Raw genomic sequence first — 21,735 nt, 5'->3', positions numbered from 1 at the left:
TGTGTGGAGAGATTCAGTGACTAATCATACCGTAGGTCTGTCCATTAATGGAGCACTTGCGGAACACCATGATGTTTTGCGTGAGCGTGCCGGTCTTATCGGAGAAGATGAACTCCACCTGCCCAAGCTCCTCGGTTAGGGTGGTGGTTCGCGCTTCAGCGGAGGTGTCCGTCTGATCGTGGTAGATCTTCTGGTCCCAGTTGATGAAGAAGCTGTGACCGAGTCGTAGGACCTCCACACTGAAACAAAAAATGTGTCAAGTCTAGACAACGTTCTTTCAACAAGAATTATACATATTGTGTATAATAGTGAAGACATTCTTTTTCTTTACCTGACATACAGAGAGATGGGCACCACAGTGTTGAGGATGATGATGTAGGACCAAAAGGTGAGGAAGCCAGAGAAGACAGCACTGTTCTTAAACTGCTCCCAGGGCAAAAACACCTCAAACTTTCTGCCAATCCAAGTCTCCCAAATTGTGTTTCCAATAGCCAAAACAACTCCCATACATGTGAGGAACGCAAAGATCTGAAATATAACACAATATCTTTTTTAAAGGCTCAAAAACCAATAACACCATTTTAAACATATCTGTCAGCCTGTAACTGTGTCTCTTTGTGGTAAGCCGTTTTAACATTTAATCAAAAACGGACCTTTCATTCATTCCTGTTTTGTAATGCAATTATATAATTTGTCCTCATATTAAATATGTTCTTACGAGTCAAAATTGCAAATGAAGATATGAACAGCCATTTGTCTGCTAGAAGAAATTACAATTAAGGATATCCAAAATACCAACTGTACCAGTAGGAATTAAGATTGAGATATCTTCAAATTCTTATAAAATTAAGGTGGCTGTTTTACCATTAATTAAGCAGACTGGATATGTAATCCAGATATCTGTAACTCTATTGTTCCTGGTAGAAAATAACATTCCAGATATCCATGAGAACATTCTATTCAGAATGAACATTTCAGATATCTGAAATGCCACATTTACCATTCATGGGTATTGGGTTTTTAGCGCCTCCTATCCACAGTGTTCATTCTTGACGGGAGGAATATATTTACGGATAGGAGGTGCTATGAACCCAATACTCATGAACAGGAAATGTGACATTTCAGATACCTGAAAATTTTCATTCAGGATAGTAGGAATGCTATTGTGGATATCTGGAATGTTAATTTCTGCCAGGAACAATATAATTATGGATATCTGAAATACATAACCAATCTGCCTAATAAAAGTTAAAATGGCTTGCCACAGTCTCTCTCACCCATAAAACCAGAGTGTTCATTAGCTTGTCAATGCTGGTCCTCTTAAATTTAGTTTTTCCACAGTTCTGCATCAGTTTGGTTTGCAGCCCTGTTGGATGTAAAAAACGCCTCATCAGCCTATGAATATGGTTCAAGAGAGAATAACCTACAAATATTGAAACTAATATGTTTACAAATAGAAAAATACCAGCAAAGATGACCATTCCAAAGCACCATTCGGTGTTTCTGAGAACACAGCCTCGCAGGAGCATTTTTTCATTATCCAGAGAGTATTTACTGTCTTTCCATAATAAAGTCCCAGTAAACTTATCCAGCTTGTTGTTTGGTGGCTCACAGATGACTTCTCCTGAGGAATAATGACAAAAAAAAGGCAATTTTAAACCTCAGTTAGGAAAATTACTCTAGGTGATTTTGAAAGGGGGTTCAAATAAATCATTTTATGTAACTGAGCATTAATTTTATGCAGAAAAATGAAAACAAACAACGTGCATCATCTCACCATCAAAGTCCATCAGTTTTGAAACATCTCCCAGATCTGAGGTGACACTCAAAGCCTGGCGGACTTTAAGATTTGTCTCGCTGTTTTAGGAAAAATCAAAAATTACAAATGAGCTGATAGACCCCTTACAATTGTTTCCTTTCATTTGCTCATCTAACGTTACATAACTCACCCATCCAGCTCTGCGGTTTCAATGTAACACAGACCATAAGGCTCACTGCTACACAACAGAAGGATGTCTGCCTGCATGTAAAAAAAAAAAAGAAACAGTCAGCAGGCAATAAATGGTTCTGCATCAGCAGCCTAAACCTTCTGTTAAAAGTCTGCTGCTATATATGTTTTTACATCAGACAAAGATAACACGAGTTTCCAAATCATGATTTAAGTTATTAATGACAATCAGCTATACAAACAAACATGGTTCTGTGTGAAAAAGTAATTATTAATCTTGTTAAATCATGAATTAACTGAGAAAACTTGGACAGACACTGTCTGACAGCATGAAGTAGGCTCAAAGATCTCAAAAGCAGCACATCATGCCCCGTTCTAAAAAAAAGTAAAGACCTAAAGAACCTAAAACAGCATCAAGCCCTGCAGGCCTCACTTGGTTAATACAGCTGTTGCAGCTGCTTAATGTTTCACACGGCCATTTGAAATAATACATTTTGTTTTCCCTCAGGTCATCTTTGTCTGATGTAGAAACTAAAAAGTTAAAACAGAAGAAATCTGGAATGGGGCAAATACTTTTAAAAATCACTTAATACACAACAGTTTGCAGCACATGGACGTTTAATTTACTCACAGCAACAAACTGATTATTCTCCAGCTTGACGATGTCACCGACTCGAACATTCATCCATTTCTCACTCTGTAAACTTAACAAGTCCAAACAAATGTTTCATGATAGTTTAGCAAAACACTTAAATAACAGAAAAACCATTAATGACAAGAAAGTACCTTCCCCTGATGAGAACCTGAGACTGTCGGTTATTGACTTGCTGGTCGCTCTTGTGTCTAAACTGAAATTATAAAAGGAGCAACAATTTCATAAAAACAGTTAGTATTATTTTCTAAATAATAAATTAGAGTAAATAAGAGGAACTCACAAAATCATCAGTAGCATCTTTGATGGCTGTAATTGCCAGCACCAAAACCAAAGGCACGATGGTTGTGAACCAAGACAGGGAGGAGATTTCTGGAATTAACTGTTGAAAAAGATGCGTTTGTTAGTTTTACCTCCAGAAAGCTGAAATCAGACCAGCAGTGGTTTCTTTTCATACCTGCAGTATCAATAGAACTACAAAGTAAGCATTTGCCACCCTCTGGAACTGCTCAAACAAGTTGACAGGCAGGAAGGTAAAGATGTTGTACTTAGATGTTTTGATGCGATTGTCCTGAAGAGGAGCACATTCAGACACACAGCTGAGAAAATCCTGACTTGCGCAGTTTTGAGGTCTACTTACAGCATAGCGGAACTTGTCGTTGTATTCTCGAGCGTTTGCTTTTACATGGCGTTCCTTCTCTAGAAACACAAGATCAAAATCCAATTGTGAATATTATACATAACAATTACTTAAAACTTTCCCTGTAATGGAAGATGAGTCGTGATCCTATCCCGCTGTCACCTAACGGTAATCCTTCATTTAAGATACATGTTCAGTGTTATACAGTGGGGCAAAGTCAGCCACTGATTGTGCAAGTTCTCCCACTTAAAATGATGACAGAGGTCAGTAATTTTCATCATAGGTACACTTCAACTGTGAGAGACAGAATGTGAAAAAAAAATTCATGAATTCACATGGCAGGATTTTTAAAGAATTTATTTGTAAATCAGGGTGGAAAATAAGTATTTGGTCACTTCAAACAAGGAAAATCTCTGGCTCTCACAGACCTGTAACGTCTTCTTTAAGAAGCTTTTCTGTCCTCCACTCGTTACCTGTATTAATGGTACCTGTTTGAACTCATTATCTGTATAAAAGACACCTGTCCACAGCCTCAAACAGTCAGACTCCAAACTCCACTATGGCCAAGACCAAAGAGCTTTCGAAGGACACCAGGAAAAGAATTGTAGACCTGCAACAGACTGGGAAGAGTGAATCTACAATAGGCAAGCAGCTTGGTGTGAAAAAATCAACTGTGGGAGCAATTATCAGAAAATGGAAGACATACAAGACCACTGATAATCTCCCTCGATCTGGGGCTCCACGCAAGATCTCATCCCGTGGGGTCAAAATGATCATGAGAACGGTGAGCAAGAATCCCAGAACCACACGGGGGGACCTGGTGAATGACCTGCAGAGAGCTGGGACCACAGTAACAAAGGTCACCATCAGTAACACACTACAACGACAGGGAATCAAATCCTGCAGTGCCAGACGTGTTCCGCTGCTGAAGCCAGTGCATGTCCAGGCCTGTCTGAAGTTTGCCAGAGAGCACATGGATGATACAGCAGAGGATTGGGAGAATGTCATGTGGTCAGATGAAACCAAAGTAGAACTTTTTGGTATAAACTCAACTCGTCGTGTTTGGAGGAAGAAGAATACTGTTGCATCCCAAGAACACCATACCTACTGTGAAGCATGGGGGTGGGAACATCATGCTTTGGGGCTGTTTTTCTGCTAAGGGGACAGGACGACTGATCCGTGTTAAGGAAAGAATGAATGGGGCCATGTATCGTGAGATTCTGAGCCAAAACATTCCATCAGTGAGAGCTTTGAAGATGAAACGTGGCTGGGTCTTCCAACACGACAATGATCCCAAACACACCACCCGGGCAACAAAGGAGTGGCTCCGTAAGAGGCATTTGAAAGTCCTGGAGTGGCCTAGCCAGTCTCCAGACCTCAACCCCATAGAAAATCTGTGGAGGGAGTTGAAAGTCTGTGTTGCTCGGCGACAGCCTCAAAACATCACTGTTCTCGAGAAGATCTGCATGAAGGAATGGGCCAAAATACCAGCTACTGTGTGTGCAAACCTGGTAAAGACCTATAGTAATCGTTTGACCTCTGTTATTAACAACAAAGGTTATGTTACAAAGTATTGAGTTGAATTTTTGTTATTGACCAATTACTTATTTTCCACCCTGATTTACAAATAAATTCTTTAAAAATCCTGCCATGTGAATTCATGGATTTTTTTCACATTCTGTCTCACAGTTGAAGTGTACCTACGATGTAAATTACTGACCTCTGTCATCATTTTAAGTGGGAGAACTTGCACAATCGGTGGCTGACTAAATACTTTTTTGCCTCACTGTAATTAACGAGATCTATTTTTAAAGACCAGGGTCTTCAGTCAGAAAAAGGGTAGAATGTCTTCTCTGGGTCAGGAATAAGGTCCTGCCCCAAGTGGAGGAGTTTAAGTATCTCAAGGTCTTGTTCATAAGTGAGGGTAAGATGGAGTGTGAGATCGATAGGCGGATTGGTGCTGCATCTGCAGTGATGTGGGTGTTGTACCGGTCTGTTGCGGTGAAGAGAGAGCTGAGCCAGAAGGCGAAGCTCTCAATTTACTGGTCGATCTAAGTTCCAACCCTCACATAAGGTCATGAGCTTTGGCTAGTGACCGAAAGAATAAGATTGCGGATACAAGCGGCCGAAAAAAGTTTTCTCAACAGGGTGGCTGGGCTCTCCCTTAGAGATAGGGTGAGAAGCTCGGTCATTCAGGAGGGGCTCTAAGTAGATTCGCTGCTCCTCCACATCAAGAGGAACCAGGATGCCTCCCTTTTGAGGTTTTCTGGGCAAGTCCAACCGGGAGCAGACCTAAAGGAAGACCCAGGATGTGCTAGAGGGACTATGTCTCTCAGCTGGCCTTGGGATTCCCCTGGAGGAGCTAGCTGAAGTGGCTGGGTAGAGGGAAGTCTGGGCCGCTTTCTTTAGGCTGCTGCCCCTGCGACCCGACTCCATACAAGTGGACAAAAATAGATGGATGGATATCTTTAAAGCCACAAAAAAAGAAAGTTTGTTTTATTTTTGGAAATCAACAGTTTGTAGCTCTTATTTACCAGTGTTTCCTTCTCAGGCATCAGATAAACATGATACCACTCAAAAATTTGGGATTGCTTTGAGCGTTCTTTGCATTCGAAGGTGAAAACACAGTTTCTTGTGATCCATAAACAATCCAATCAATTTCAAAAACACTTAAATTAAATCTGTTGACATTTAAAAAGAAGATCTACATATTTGCATAAAAGCCTTTACAGCAGCTGTCAGTCATCTCCTGGTTTGACTGATAATCCAAGTTAATACAAAGCTAACTGATTATTAGAAAGTGCTGCAGGAGAGTTCTGGGGCTTGAGGTAAAATATGAAATTTGTAGGGGAAGTGTGCTTGAGGAAGGAAGGCTATCAACAGATTTAGCAACACTGTATCATCGTCATGTTTTACCTTTTTCTGAGGAAATGTCATAAAAAAGAGGGATGTGCAAGAATCCGGTTTACAGAATTGATAAGTGAACAACTCACTTGTTTCAACTTGCCCAGTGTCTGGGCTTCTTCTGCTCCTCATGTCACAACAGGAAATAGCCTCCCATTAACAAACACCACTGGCTACAGTCTCAATGACAAAACTTATCCGCTATCAGAAACGATCTCACACTTCTTTCACAGGCAGACACCAGTTGTAGTGAAACAAGGTTAAATCAGTGTTGAATTATGCATTAAAACATGTAATGAGTGGCAACAGGACAGATGATCTCACACTCCAGCTGAGATCATCCAGCTATCAGTTACTACGATGCATTAATAATTAAAAACGGATTGTTGTTCATTTCAGAGGATTCTCCTTGCAGAATGGTGACCTCATTTGGCAAGAAACTTCTGCTAAGGTAGGTAGGTAGGCCTGCGTGCGTGTCCAAACAACTCACGGTGGGGCCTGTGTTCTGGGAAAAGTCCCCTTGGGTCTCATCCTAATAGAGGGAGCTTTTTATGGGATCAGTTTTGAGAGAAAACCCTGAAAACAATGTGTTCTGTCCCTGAAAACAAGGTCATTCCACAACCCAACACGGAGAAGGCTGTTGATGTTGGTTAGTAAACTTCATCCACTCTTATTTTCTTGGTTACCTAAAACAAATAAAACCTTACCAACTTGATGGTTTCTTCTCCAGATTGGCATCTTCACCTGGGACCTTCCCAGACTTTCCCTATACCAGACATGAACAATCAGTGGTGATTAGCAGGATGACTGTGACAAAGTTTTATTTTTTTCTGTCCATGTTGTTTTTAAACAGATAGCAGCAGCAGTGGATAAATCCCATGAGACGTGTCTCCTTAACAGAAGATCTCAGGTGAGAGGTGTCCATGGTTCCTGTGTGAGAGGGACACGGGTTTCTCTGACTTACCTTGCACTAGTTTGTCACAGACGCAGCCTTATGTTGTTCCCATGAATCCTGCCAGTCGAGCTCTTTATTCCCCGTGCCTCATCTCTTCACATCGCTGCACCTTCAGCAGCCACGCACGGACGTGTGAGTCAACAAAGCCGTGGTGCCACTGCGGAAATGAAGGAGTGGGCTTAGGAGGGGAAATGGTGCAGGCTGCGGGAAAAAAGAAACGGTGAGCAGAATCCTCTCACCGAGAGGGACGACGCGTTTCTGAGGCAGCAGGGAGATCTCACCGGGGAGAGGCGCAAGTCTGTGCGTGTCTGCGCGCACGAGCTGCGAGGAGCATCCTTCTGTTCCTCCTTTTTAAGACACCACCAGAACTGAGTTTATTAGCAACATTACAGAGTTACTGAGAGGAAATGTTCAGTCTCAACTCAAACTGCTCTGCATTAGAAAATGTAGACATAAAAAATCAAAAATCTAGAATGTTTTCAATTTTACTTGTTTTATAGATCATCATTTTAATAAACACCAGATTAAAACAAATCCATGTGCGTATTACTACTTTGAATAATATAAGAGTATTATCTTATGTTTCCTTGAGATTCAATAGAAAGTGTATACTGAAGCGTTTCAAAGGGAAGTCCATAAAAGTCTCTATATTAATGTAAATATTGGTTGCAGCGCCATCATCTGGTGCATATGTAAAAGTGCAGACTGCAAAAACACCAATATGTGTGTGTGGTGTTTGTGTTTGTGTTGTTGCAGCGCTCTCTGCAGGATTACATTTTAAACTTCCAGCCATATAGAAACAAAAGAAAAAAATACTATTTTTCATATTGACGGTAGATCATAGAGTTGTTTTTGAATAGCTGTCAGCTGTTCGGTCTGAATCTCAGCAAACTAAACGGCTGTTAAATTAAATATGACCTCAAACATGTATGAGTTTACATAATGCATTTTATCAGTGTCGTTTTTAATGTGAGTAATTTTATAAAGCGTGTGCAACTAGAGGAGAAGAGCATGGCTAAATTTGGAACAGGCTCATTTTATGCTCAAGACAATTTTGTCTCACTTTTAAAAATAATAATAAAAACGTTTTCCACCTATGCATAACTGAATTAGTTACAATGACAGATAGTAATAAAGTATGCTTTCTCCGTTATTTGACTTTTTAACATAATGTCCTCAAAAAACATTCATTCTCAAATCTCAGTAGCCTAAAACTGACAAGTTGGAAAATGAGCACCTCAACAACACCACTTTAACAGTATCCAGTGAGTTTGTCTCAACATACAATAATATCCAAAATATGGTTGTGTCATGAGAAGACAATTCAACTGACCATTTTTCTAAAATATCACTAACATTAAAAAAAAATGTGTTTTAGACGTGGTTGTCAGTGGAAATCAGATTTGTGTGACAGTTCAGTATAAAGAACATCTGAACAGGTAAATAGACACAAAACTCAATCGTCAACATAAAACTACTTGTAGGGCGGTTCATTTGGATTTGTAGTGGTTCTTTAAGGTCGGGACACCATGGACAGAAACAGGTGTTAAACCATATTCTGCAACCCATCACTATCTGTGACCCCAGGGAGCGTTTGTTGCGTTTTGTTGCATCTGTACATCCTGAATTGGCATAAAAGAAGAAGATGCTACGTTAAAACCGTGAACTACGTAAGCTTTGAGGAAGTTGTGCGGCGCGGACCGTGGATATAGAGCGTTTGTTAATGTTTATTGCAAACAAACGGGACAATAAATGCAGCGATAAGCAGGGCTTTGACAAGAAATGTTTGCTAATGTTAAACATTGATTTTACAACATGCGAGGTCCGCAGGTAAACTGATCAGAACATCCATTTATTGAAATAAATTGTTGTGATCCTCATCCTGTTTATTAGAACCACTGCAGATTATCTGGTTGCTACGGTTTTTTTCCTGTCACTCCAATGTCATATGTACTGGTGGAGATAAAAGGGAAATAAAATGACACAAACATCACAAAACGCCTTTTGTTATTATCTTTAGTGAAAATTAAAGACATCTGCATAATTATTGAGATGCAGATGGCCACATTCTGTGATAGCCGCTATCATATTGTGTGACCTTACTGTAACTTCAGTTATAATGACTTTTACATCACACAAACTGTTTCTGGTAACTTCTCTGATGATGTAGTTTATAAAAAAGTGCATTTGACCTCTGACATCTACATTATTACTGAGGTGTGATAGACACTATCATATTGTGCGACCTTACTGTAACATCAGCCACATAGTCTTGCACCAAAATTTTTATTTTAACAAATTGAAAACTTGAAAAACTGACACTCCACAACACAACATTAAATCCTGCAATCTAAATTCATAATTAGATGTTAGCATTTGATTTTTAGGACATGAGGTAATTATTTTGGTACTGAACCTTTTAGCTCTCCTGATATTAGAAAAAATACCCTTTCAACATGTAACAGAAAATGATATGAAAAGGGGTGCGTATGATTTTTTAAAAATCTTTAACTGTACTGATTTCTTTTTCTCCTAGCTTTGATCATCAGCCACACATATTCCTGCCCAGTGTGGTAAAAATGAGAAAAAGGTAGAATACTTTTCCAAAAATCTAACTAAATAATTATTCAAATGAAATCTTAGTGTTTAATTGTTAGAACATGAAAGCATTATTTTTGTACTAAACTTTTTAGATGTGAAAACAACAGAAAAAATACACTTGCAAAATGCAACAGAAAAGGACATGGTAGGGTGCAGACAATCTTTTCTTCTTCCACAGGCTTCAGTGGTATGCCTTCGTGGGGTCTGGGTTTCCAACACTGTCTTTATGATACCACCGGTCACAGTCGTCACACTGAATCTGTAAGAATAAATGAAAAAACAAATACTGCTTTCATTTGACCTTTTCAGTCAACCTATGAAAAAACTGTTAAAGAATAATTAATTTTTTGCGGGGATTTAGGGAGAACACATTTACCCATGTGGTAGGTTGCTCTTGATTTTTCTTCCCGTTCAGTTGTCCTCCATCCAAGCATTTCTCCCCACAGTGGTGGCACAACTCGCTAAGGTCATCTGATGATATGAAAACACAAATTGTTCCTTATAACTTCATCAATGTGCTATTTTTCAAATAATTGATAGAATAATCAAATAATTCAAATATTGGAAAAACTACCCATCTCATCCATCAGTGTCAGTCCAATATCTTTTTGGGAATGTGACATTGCAGAGCTGTGATTTTCAAACAGCTTTGAGAAGATTTTCTGCATACTAATGACAAACATGTCAAACACAAAGACATGTTAAACACTTTTGGCAGAAAACTATTTTTGTTATCTGACACAGTCAACTTCATGTTGTTTAAAAATAATCTCATATTACATAAGAAAAATTTACTGTTATCTAAAGTTTCCAAAACACTACACAACACGTGACATACTGTTGGGTATTTTTATTTAATCAATCCAGATTTAATCAACCTCAAAGAAAGTCCAACACACACAAGGGGGTTAGAGATATTAGGTTTTAGATTACCATTTACCAATATGATCAATCACCAATAATCAACAACCAGACTTTGCAAAATCGGAGAGAAAGAAGATACACACCATTGGCTGTCTGTTCCGTCTCTCGACGAGCAGAAGCTCGCAAAAAGGTTTTATTCAAAAGTAACATAGCACACACACATTAAAGATAAACACACCCACCCCCTTCACAGAAAGCAAACCTTCCCAGGTTCTTGGTATAACAGAGAAACGCTCCGTCTGGACTTCACAAGGGAGCTTTTTGTAATAACAGAACTGCAGACTTACAAGGTCGAACTTCCCTACCGGAGGCACAGAATAATAACAAAATATGAACAAGGAATGAACCCTTGTTTGAATTAAAAAACACCAGATGGTACCCAGACAAAATCATTTCCATACATCCATACATCCAATGCCGGTTTTATCCAACACATACCTTCAAAACAAGGATTCCACAGGATGAGGAGTCTCTTTGAAGGGTGTGGGGCTCTGTGTTGGCTCTCCATCTTGACACTGGGCACCCTTTTTTCGAATGAAGGCCCTTGTTCGAATAAAAAAAGTATTACATATGTAAATTATATATTTTTGAGACTCTGCATTATCAAAAATTAAATATCTTTTTATTTATTTTAAAAAATACCTTGTGGAATTTAGACACTGCTTTATTTTTACAGCCTGTTATATATCGTCGTCATCGTCTTCCTCCGCTTATCCGGGTCCGGGTCGCGGGGGCAGCATCCCAACTAGGAAGCTCCAGGCCGTCCTCTCCCCGGCCTTGTCCACCAGCTCCTCCGGCAGGACCCCAAGGCGTTCCCGGACCAGATTGGAGATGTAACCTCTCCAACGTGTCCTGGGTCGCCCCGGGGGCCTTCTGCCGGCAGGACATGCCCGAAACACCTCCCCGGGGAGGCGTCCAGGAGGCATCCTGACCAGATGCCCAAACCACCTCAACTGGCTCCTTTCGATCCGGAGGAGCAGCGGTTCTACTCCGAGTCCCTCCCGAATGTCCGAGCTCCTCACCCTATCTCTAAGGCTGAGCCCGGCCACCCTACGGAGGAAACTCATTTCGGCCGCTTGTATCCGCGATCTCGTTCTTTCGGTCATTACCCAAAGCTCATGACCATAGGTGAGGATTGGGACGTAGATCGACCGGTAAATCGAGAGCCTGGCTTTCTGGCTCAGCTCCCTCTTCCCCACGGCAGATCGGCTCAGCGTCCGCATCACTGCAGACGCCGAACCAATCCGCCTGTCGATCTCCCGATCCCTCCTACCCTCACTCGTGAACAAGACCCCGAGATACTTAAACTCCTCCACTTGAGGTAGGACCACTCCCCCGACCCGGAGTTGGCAAGCCACCCTTTCCCGGTCGAGAACCATGGTCTCAGATTTGGAGGTGCTGATCCTCATCCCAGCCGCTTCACACTCGGCCGCGAACCTACCCAGCAAGAGCTGAAGGTCGGAGCTGGATGAAGCTAGGAGGACCACATCATCCGCAAAAAGCAGAGACGAGATTCTCCTGCCACCAAACTCGACACACTCCACACCACGGCTGCGTCTAGAAATTCTGTCCATAAAAGTGATGAACAGAACCGGTGACAAAGGGCAGCCCTGGCGGAGTCCAACCCTCACTGGGAACAGGTCCGACTTACTACCGGCTATGCGGACCAAACTCACGCTCCTCTGGTAAAGGGACTGAATGGCCCTTAACAGAAAGCCACCCACCCCATACTCCTGGAGCGTCCCCCACAGGGTGCCCCTGGGGACACGGTCATAAGCCTTCTCCAAATCCACAAAACACATGTGGATTGGTTGGGCAAACTCCCATGCCCCCTCCATCACCCTTGCAAGGGTATAGAGCTGGTCCACAGTTCCACGGCCAGGACAAAAACCACATTGCTCCTCCTCTATCTGAGATTCAACTATCGATCGGACCCTCCTCTCCAGTACCTTGGAGTAGACCTTTCCAGGGAGGCTGAGGAGTGTGATCCCCCTATAGTTGGAACACACCCTCAGGTCACCCTTCTTAAAGATGGGTACCACCACCCCGGTCTGCCACTCCCTAGGAACTGCCCCCGATGACCACGCAATGTTGTAGAGACGTGTCAACCATGACAGCCCTACAACATCCATAGCCTTGAGATACCCAGGACGAACCTCATCCGCCCCCGGGGCTCCGCCGCTGTGTAGTTGTTTGACTACCTCAGCAACTTCTGCCCCCGAGATCGGACAGTCCATCCCCAGGCCTCCCAGCTCTGGTTCCTCCTCGGAATGCGCATTGGTGGGATTGAGGAGCTCCTCAAAGTATTCCTTCCACCGTCCGACTATAGCCTCAGTTGACGTCAGCAGCTCCCCATCCCCACTGTAAACAGTGTGAGCGAGTTGCTGCCTTCCTCTCCTGAGGCGCCGGACAGTTTGCCAGAACCTCTTTGGAGCCGATCGATAGTCTTTCTCCATGGCCTCACCAAACTCCTCCCACGCCCGAGATTTTGCCTCGGCAACTGCCACTGCTGCACCCCGCTTGGCTATCCGGTACCTGTCTGCTGCCTCCGGAGACCCACAGACCAGCCACGCCCTGTAGGCCTCCTTCTTCAGCCTGACGGCTCCCCGAACCTCTGGTGTCCACCAGCGGGTACGGGGGTTGCCACCACGACTGGCACCGGCCACATTACGACCACAGCTAGCAACAGCCGCCTCGACAATCGCAGAGTGGAACAAGGCTCACTCGGACTCAATGTCCCCCACTGCTCTCGGGACGTGGTCAAAGCTCTGCCGGAGGTGGGAGTTGAAGACCGTCTTGACAGGTTCTTCTGCCAGGCGTTCCCAGCAGACCCTCACTATGCGTTTGGGTCTGCCAGGTCTACGCGGCATGTTCCCTTGCCATCTGATCCAACTCACCACCAGGTGGTGATCAGTTGACAGCTCCGCCCCTCTCTTCACTTGGGTGTCCAAAACATACGGCCGCAGGTCAGATGATACGACTACAAAATCTATCATCGACCTGCGACCTAGGCTGCCCTGGTACCAAGTGTACCGGTGGGCCTCCTTATGTTCGAACATGGTGTTCGTTATGGCCAAACTGCGGCTTGCACAGAAGTCCAATAACAAAACACCGCTGGAGTTCAGATTAGGTGGGCCGTTCCTCCCAATCACACCCCTCCAGGTCAAGCTGTCATTGCCCACGTGAGCATTGAAGTCCCCCAGCAGGACAATGGAGTCCCCTGATGGAGCACTATCTAGCACTCGTCCCAGGGACTCCAAAAAGGGTGGGTACTCTGAACTGATATTTGGCCCATAAGCACAAACAACAGTCAGGACCCGTTCCCCGACCCGAAGGCGCAAGGAAGCTACCCTCTTGTCCCCCGGGGTAAACCCCAACACACAGGCAGAGAGTCTCGGGGCTAACAAAAGCCAACCCCAGCCCTCCGCCTCTCACCCGGAGAAACTCCAGCAAAGTAGAGTGTCCAACCCCTCTCCAGGTCTCGGGTTCCAGAGCCAATGCAATGTGTCGAGGTGAGTCCAACTATATCTAGCCGGTACCGCTCAACCTCTGCCACAAGCTCCGGCTCCTTCCCCGCCAGCGAGGTGACGTTCCATGTCCCAAAAACTAGTTTTCTTGTCCGGGGATTGGACCGCCAAGGCTCCCGCCTTGGTCTGCCACCCGATTCGCATTGCACCGGACCCTTCATGTTCCTCCTGCGGGTGGTGGGTCCACAGTTGGACGAGCCCATGTATCCGGTTCGGGCTGGGCCCGGCCGTGCCCCATGGGCGAAAGCCCGGCCACCAGGCGCTCGCTCACGGGCCCCAACCCCAGGCCTGGCTCCAGGGTGGGACCCCGGTAACCCTCCGGGCCGGGTACTCCGACTCTTCGTTTTAACCTCCATGAAAGATCCTTCGAACCGTTCTTTGTCTCACCCTTCACCTAAGACCAATTTGTCATGGGAGACCCTACCAGGGGCACTAAGTGCCCCAGACAACATAGCTCCTAGGATCATTAGGGCACTCAAACTCCTCCACCACGATAAGGTGACGGTTCAAGGAGGAGTTGTATATAGTTGTCACCTGTTATATATACAAATGTAAAAATTGACATCCAAAAAGGGCAGCTATTCAGAAAGGTCCAAAACTCATACAATGTTTATTTTACTTACTGTCAATATCATATGACCAGGCTCATGCACTGCACCCAAAATAATGTCAAACTTGGTAGGGTCACACTAAACAATTATAAACACGTCCACAACATGAATATATTTACAAATAAGAGATCAATGAAATGCTATTAACTTAGGAAATACCACATTTTAATGATTAACACTTCTCGGTCCTTACCTTCAGTCGTGAAGCTCTTCCTTCCCAAATTCATGTCCACTCAAAAGTATCCACGTGTAAAGCCTGTTTGTTTCCTGCAGAGTTGTGTTCTTGACCATGTGGTACATGTATGCGTTTATTACCTGTTTGACAAATAGATATTTACTCTTAATATCAATGTTATAATGTAAACAAACTTTAATATATGAAGCAGTTTTGTGAAAAAAAGCTATGTTACATTAACTTCCAATAGCAACCAGATAATCTGCAGTGGTTTCTAATAAACTGAGGATGCGGATCACAACAACTTATTTCAATAAATACATTTTACCTGCGAACCTCGCATGTAAAATCAATGTTTAACATTAGCAAACATTTCTTGTCAAAGCCCTGCTTATCGCAGCATTTATTGTCCTGTTTGTTTGCAATAAACATTAACAAACGCTCTTTTTAATATCCAAGGTCTGCATCGCACAACTTCCTCAAAGCTTACGTAGTTCACGGTTTTAGCGTAGCATCTTCTTCTTTTATGCCAATTCAGGATGTACAGACGCAACAAAACAGCACTGCCCCCTGGGGTCACAAATTGTGATGGGTCACATAATTTGGTGTAACACCGGTCAGAAAATCTTTAATCAGTTTATTTGATGAACGGGTGTGTTCTGATTAGAAAGAGAATACAACAGGATTCCGACTTAATCCAGTGCAACACAGTTGTGGAGTCGGACCAGAGGGTAATCTGTTCAGATGGAGCACCTAGTTCACTCTTAATGATCTTGGCCAGCTGTGCCCCTGTGAGTGCTGCACTGAGTTCCAGACGAGGGATAGAGAGTTGCTTTCTGGGTGCAACACGGGATCTTGCAAACACAAAAGACACATAGATTTGCTGGTTGATGTCCACAATCTGATGAAAGCCACTGAACCATAGGCACGCTCTGAAGCATCGCAGAAGATGTGTACATGGGTAACAGCAGTGCTACTGTCCATAGTAGGAGGCACATAGGTACGAAGCAACTTACTGATATGCGCACTACAACGGCTCCGCTCCGGTGCGGAGACCTGAGGTGGGCAAACAAGCATGTGCGGGATTTTCAAGATCTTGCGATACAGTCCGAGCAATAAACGCGGAAGTTAGATCCAAACACCCGTTGTGTGGGAGAAGCATCGGCATGAACTGTTTAATCTGCCCATCATTTGTGTAGAGATCAGCAGTGTATGGATCAACAAAGTGTGACTACTTTGATAGTGGAAACTGTATTTATGGCTTACTTTTGTGCATTTAAAGTTCAACCGCCATTGATAGTTGTTAAAAGTTGTTAAACCTGTGCATATGAAACAAAAAACGCCTTTTGTTTATCGATTTATTGTGAAAAAGGGAAGTTGTGCTTGCTCCTTTTCCTGTTGGGCGGTGGTGATTTCTGTCCATTGACTGCGGAGGTGCTCCGGCGTCCGGCGAAAATAGGATCAATTCTATTTTTGCCGGACGCCGGAACAGAGGGCGGCGCACGGCGCCGCACTGCCGGAGCACGGCCGCAGTAGTGGAATTGCTCTGATTGACTACAACGGGACCGATTTTGCTCCGGCGTTCGTGTCGGAGCGGAGCCTGCAGAGTAGGAAGATCCTTTTCCCAGGTTAGCCATTTGTCTTGTAGATCCTTGGGAATGGGATCATCCCAGCCAATGTTTGCCTTCCACATGTCTTGGATGAGAACCTTACATCTGGTGGTGAAAGGCACCATTTTACTCAAAGGGTCATAAAGTCTGGCAAGGACACTGTAGACATGGCGTTAAGTGGGCACTGATGCCAGAGTAAAAAGATGTTTGTACCCCAGTGTGTCATTTAAGCAGTCCCAGCATAGTCCAAGTGCAGGCTCTTGGAGATTGTCACAACCACAACTCAGTGCTGGTTGACTGTGCATCAGGTGGCAGGTGAGCAATCACATCTGGAACATTACTGGCCCACTGACGGATGTCAAAGCCCCCTTTGATCAGCAATGCACGCAGACTGTCGATCAGGGCCTTGGCTTCTCCTTCGTCATGGGTACTGTAGAGGCAGGTGTCCGCATAAAATGAGTGCTCAACTGCTTTTGTGAGCAGAGTCTGGTGCCTCGTGGTCTCTAATGTGTTGCTGTAGGGCAAAGACTGCACAACAAGAGCTACAGGTGGTGCCAAATGGTAGGACCTGCCACTCAAAAATGCTGGGTTCAGATGTCCTCTGCATATCTCGCCATATGAATCGCAGTACTGGTCTGTCACTGGGAAGCAATCGGATCTGGTGAAACATTGACTTAATGCCCCCACTTATGGCTACAGCGTGACGGCGGAATTGGAGGAGAACTCCAAGCATTGCTGGTCCTAATGTTGGCCCAGGCAAGAGATGATCATTTAGTGATAGGCCATTATAGGAGAAGGAACAGTTGAAAACAGCTGTCTTTGCCATTGTGCTGTACCATATGATGAGGTATATACCATGTTTCTGGGGTCTTTGCTGCTTCTTCTGCTGAGATCTCAGTCACGTAGCCGGCCTGGACAAGTTTATTCATTTCTTTGCAGTAAGAAGCTGCTCGGTCAGCGTCTTTAACCAACCTGCATTCAGTGCTGCGTAGCTTTGCCATTACAGATTCAGGAGGTGCGTATGGTATGGTAGCTGGTTGGTGATGCAGCAGCGGAGTTGCGTAGCGCTGAACACCTTCTACTGATACACGTCGTGAGTTGGTTTGCAAGAGGCTTAGTGATTGTTGGTCTTGCTTGGAATGAGATGCAGTCTTCTCATTCACATATGGCAGTGTATCAATTTGCCAAAGGCGTTCAACATTTTTGAGAAGCTCAGTATGTGGGGAGACAGCACTGATGTGCAGGCAGGAGAGCTGATGTGAAAAAGCTGGCATTAATCCTGGAGGACCTTGTAGGGCCCAACAGAGTCTATTGGGCCACCTTGTGGACCTGCCTTTACTGGCTGGATTGGTACAAGGAGGTGAGGCATATCTGAGCTTATAAGGAGTAGTGGTTGAGCTTGGTGTATGAGCGGCAAAGGAAGACCTTTAAGATGTTCGTAACGTTGCTGAAGAGCTGCTACTGGTTGAGTGGCATTGAAGGCGATGGCATGTTTGATTCTGTATTTCTTCTGGGATTTAAACACAGCGGAAACATGAAAAATAACTGAACTTGAAGCTCCTTCACTTCTTGCTGAACAGTTTTCAGATGAAGAACTTCCAGTTCCTTGACAAGTTGTAGTTGCTCTACAGCTTTTGGGAGGATAATCGTTCTCTCTGAGCCATCATCCCTGCAAATGTCTCTAGCGTACGATTACCGTGGTGTAACAGAACCTGTACTTTAAGCATGACTCTCTGTAGACTACTTGGTTGTTCAAGGCAAATAGTGGGTTCAGGATTACAGACCGTGAGAATCTTCTGAGATAATTCATAGACAGAGTCATGAAGAACAGTGAGGTGCTGTTCGTTGCAGGTTTTACATGGTCGTTTGAGTGTACAAGCTGTAGCTTCATGGTTACGAACACACTTCCAACATCTGTCTCCTTCTCGGATCCACTTCTTCACTTCATTAGTATTCAGCTTCTTAAAGTCAGAACACGAGTTAAGGTAATGTTCCTTGTTATTGCAGAATTTCCCTCTGGGATTAATAAAGTATCTTTGATTTAATTTGATTGATGGGCAAAATGGGGTTAGTTTAGAATGTTGCGATTTGGGCTGAGTCGGATCCTTCTTGGCAACGGTCTTTTTCGTTGTAAAGACTGATGCTGCCTTATCCTTGTCTTTGGAGCGTGGACTAGACTTTTCTCGCCTTGCAGATGGAGGCCCTCCTGGATAATAAAGGGAAGTAGCTCGATTAGCAAGATGTTTGGCTTGAGCTTTCATCTGAAGCCAGTTAGCAAAGCCAGGCAGAGTATAAGTGAGATCAGTGCCAGGCTGAAGGATACCATGACACAAACAATATTCCACAAATCCATCTCGATTTGTAGGTGGCATCTTGCTTAAAAGCCTGTTAACATGAGAACCACACTTTAACTCATATCCACTGGGTCCCTCCAGAGTTTGCAGGATCCCTACCATGGATTGAAAAGAAAGGGCAAAGGCGTCAAATGCCTCTGCCTCCCTAGATCTAATGGCAGGTGAGTTCAATATAGTGCCCAGTTCGCATTGTACCAACTGTCTAGGCTGACCATACTTGTCTTGCAAAGCACCTAAAGCAACTGTGTATGGTCTAGAATCATACATGAAGGACTTGGCCAGATGGAGGGCACTTGGGAGTCTAAGTTTATGTTTATGTTTATGTTTATTCATTTAGCAGACGCTTTTATCCAAAGCGACTTACAATTTCAAACCTATAGGGCATGTTGCAAGTTGGCCTAATAACACTTGATATTTATAATGTTCACTAAGATGTGGATGATTATTCATCAAGTTGTCCAATGCAATTTTTAGCAAAGCAAAATCTCTTTCAAGGCCACTCTCAAAGGTAGGAAGAGAGGGTTTGGGAATGCCATAGGATAAGGTGATTAATGTCTCTATTCCAGGTGGAGCCCAGACCAAAGCTCTGGGTACTGGTGGCACATTTGGTGCACTGGGGCTTGCCTGCAATATAGATAGTGGCACTGGAACTGCTGTACTGGGTTGTGGCATTACTGAGCTACTAAAGTCTGTAGCTGGGAGTCTTTGATCTGCAGACTGAAGCACTGATGACAATGGAAGCCTCATAGCAAGAGAGAGTCTGTCTGCTGGTACCACAGGCCTAGTATAGGCCAGTGTGGGAAAGACTGATGCATGGGCACTGGTGGCGGTGATAGCAGCAGGAGGAAGCATATTGACAATGGGTACAGGAGGAGGGGGAGCAACAAATGCAAGGGGAAACATGACATCATGAGATGCAGTAAGAGGAGCATCATATACTGCATGAAATGTGCCTGTTTGAACTTGGCCCACCTCCTCTGTTGCTCGTGGCGTTGATATATCGTCCTCCTAAATTTGATGTGGACTTTTAAAGAACTTCTCTGACCTCCTGTCTGTAAACATGCTAAAATATGATCATGTTTTGATTCTTGGTGATTTTAATATTCATGTGTGTTGCCCTGATAGGCCATTGGCCAGAGACTTTTTACATCTGTTGGGCTCCCTTAATCTGTCACAGTGGGTCCTGGGACCTACTCATGCGCAGGGACACACCTTGGATTTAGTGATGTCTATTGGTCTCTCTGTTGCTGGTGTAGAGATACTGAGCCCGGTTTTTTCTGATCACTCGCCCATTTTATGTGATTTTAACTTGCCCTGCGTGCCTGCTGTGGCTTCCTCTCATGTGAGATTCCGTCGTGTTTTAAATGCAGCAAAGATTATTGAGCTTGGTGAGCTCCTATGTGCAGAAGGAAGTGAGCTACACACAATGTCACTTAATGCAGAGGAGCTTACACTCCAATTTGACAGTATTTGTAAAAACATTTTGGATAAAATTGCACCTCTTAGGATTAGTAAGAAGAGGCCTAGGCCAGAACCATGGCTCTCTGATGATGTTCGGGCCTGCAGGCAATCCTGTAGGAGGGCAGAAAGGAAATGGAAGAAAGACAGACTCCAAGTCTCTCGTAAGATATTCAGAGAATCTTTGTTTAGTTATCAGCAAACTCTTAAGGAAGCAAGGGTGAAGTTCTTTGCTGATATCGTGGAAAAAAATTCTCACGATCCACGCACTCTTTTTTCTGTTGTAAATTCGCTACTTGAGTTCTCTGATTCTAGCTCTTTGCCTCCCACAGTTGAAACTTGTAATGACTTTCTTCACTTTTTTGTTGATAAGGTTACAGCTATTCGAGCTGCCATTACAAACTCACCATCTGACTCTCTACTCCCAGAGCCGCTCCAGGCTACACTGGAAACATTTGAGACTGTTACATTATCAGACTTGGAAAAACTGGTCGCTCAGCTCAAACCTTCTGGCTCTCCTTGTGATGTGCTGCCCCCTAGAATTTATAAAGAACTCTTTCCAGTGATAGGCCCTTTGCTGTTGGCAATCATAAATGGCAGTCTTACTTCTGGTATGGTTCCGTCCTCGTTTAAGAAGGCTGTTATTCATCCCATGTTAAAAAAAACGGGGCTGAATGTGACAACCTTAGCTAATTACAGGCCCATCTTAAAACTCCCTTTTCTTTCCAAACTGCTGGAGAAGGTCGTGTAGTCACAATTGGTTGCCTTTTTGGACACAAATGATTTATGGGAAACCTTTCAGTCAGGGTTCAGGAAAGGTCACAGCACTGAATCTGCTCTTTTAATGGTTTTTAATGACACGTTTTTAGCCTGTGACATGGACAATGATGTTGTTCTGCTATTGCTTGACTTATCTGCAGCTTTCGATACAGTCGACCACGAAGTCCTTCTGGACCGACTACAGCATTGGGTGGGGATAACTGGGCAGGCCCTCCAATGGCTTCACTCTTATCTTCAAGACAGGACATTTAGTGTTCAGATGGGTGAGGTAACGTCACCCAGTGTGAAACTTCGTTGGGGTGTGCCACAGGGCTCTGTCCTTGGTCCTCTCCTATTTGCAGTGTATTTGCTTCCTCTTGGAGTCCTCCTTCGCCAGCATAATATGAAATTTCATTTCTTTGCTGATGACTGCCAGATCTATCTCCCTCTTCAACGTGGGGAGGATAGATCAGTTTCTCCTTTACTGGATTGCTTGAAGGACATAAAATGCTGGATGGCTTCTAATTTTTTGCACCTAAATGAGAGCAAAACGGAAGTTATAATACTTAGTCCTGGCAGAAGAAATGGCTCTGGTGCTGATATTGACCTTGGCCCAT

At 43.8% G+C, this 21,735-nt stretch overlaps 1 protein-coding gene across 2 annotated transcripts in view; it reads right to left on the bottom strand.

Moving 5' to 3' along the window:
- Positions 1-7,386, bottom strand: part of LOC107388640 (probable phospholipid-transporting ATPase IM) — a 15,010-nt gene extending 7,624 nt beyond the window's left edge. For both annotated transcript variants that reach the window (XM_070550336.1, XM_054732943.2), the window contains exons 1-13: positions 7,109-7,386; positions 6,852-6,910; positions 3,241-3,299; positions 3,058-3,171; positions 2,884-2,982; positions 2,735-2,796; positions 2,580-2,652; positions 1,950-2,020; positions 1,778-1,857; positions 1,466-1,624; positions 1,278-1,366; positions 332-528; positions 31-239 (exon numbers count right to left, since the gene is read on the bottom strand). In XM_070550336.1, the coding sequence (XP_070406437.1) occupies positions 31-239; positions 332-528; positions 1,278-1,366; positions 1,466-1,624; positions 1,778-1,857; positions 1,950-2,020; positions 2,580-2,652; positions 2,735-2,796; positions 2,884-2,982; positions 3,058-3,171; positions 3,241-3,299; positions 6,852-6,882 (1,243 nt within the window). In that variant the 5' untranslated portion in view covers positions 6,883-6,910; positions 7,109-7,386. The remainder of the gene's footprint in view (positions 1-30; positions 240-331; positions 529-1,277; positions 1,367-1,465; positions 1,625-1,777; positions 1,858-1,949; positions 2,021-2,579; positions 2,653-2,734; positions 2,797-2,883; positions 2,983-3,057; positions 3,172-3,240; positions 3,300-6,851; positions 6,911-7,108) is intronic.
- Between the last annotated feature and the right edge of the window lie 14,349 nt (positions 7,387-21,735).

Source organism: Nothobranchius furzeri, chromosome 4, assembly GCF_043380555.1.
Source record: "Nothobranchius furzeri strain GRZ-AD chromosome 4, NfurGRZ-RIMD1, whole genome shotgun sequence".
Lineage (NCBI taxonomy): Eukaryota > Metazoa > Chordata > Actinopteri > Cyprinodontiformes > Nothobranchiidae > Nothobranchius > Nothobranchius furzeri.
Note: the sequence above shows the minus strand (reverse complement) of the source record. Positions and strands in the feature narration are given on the sequence as shown.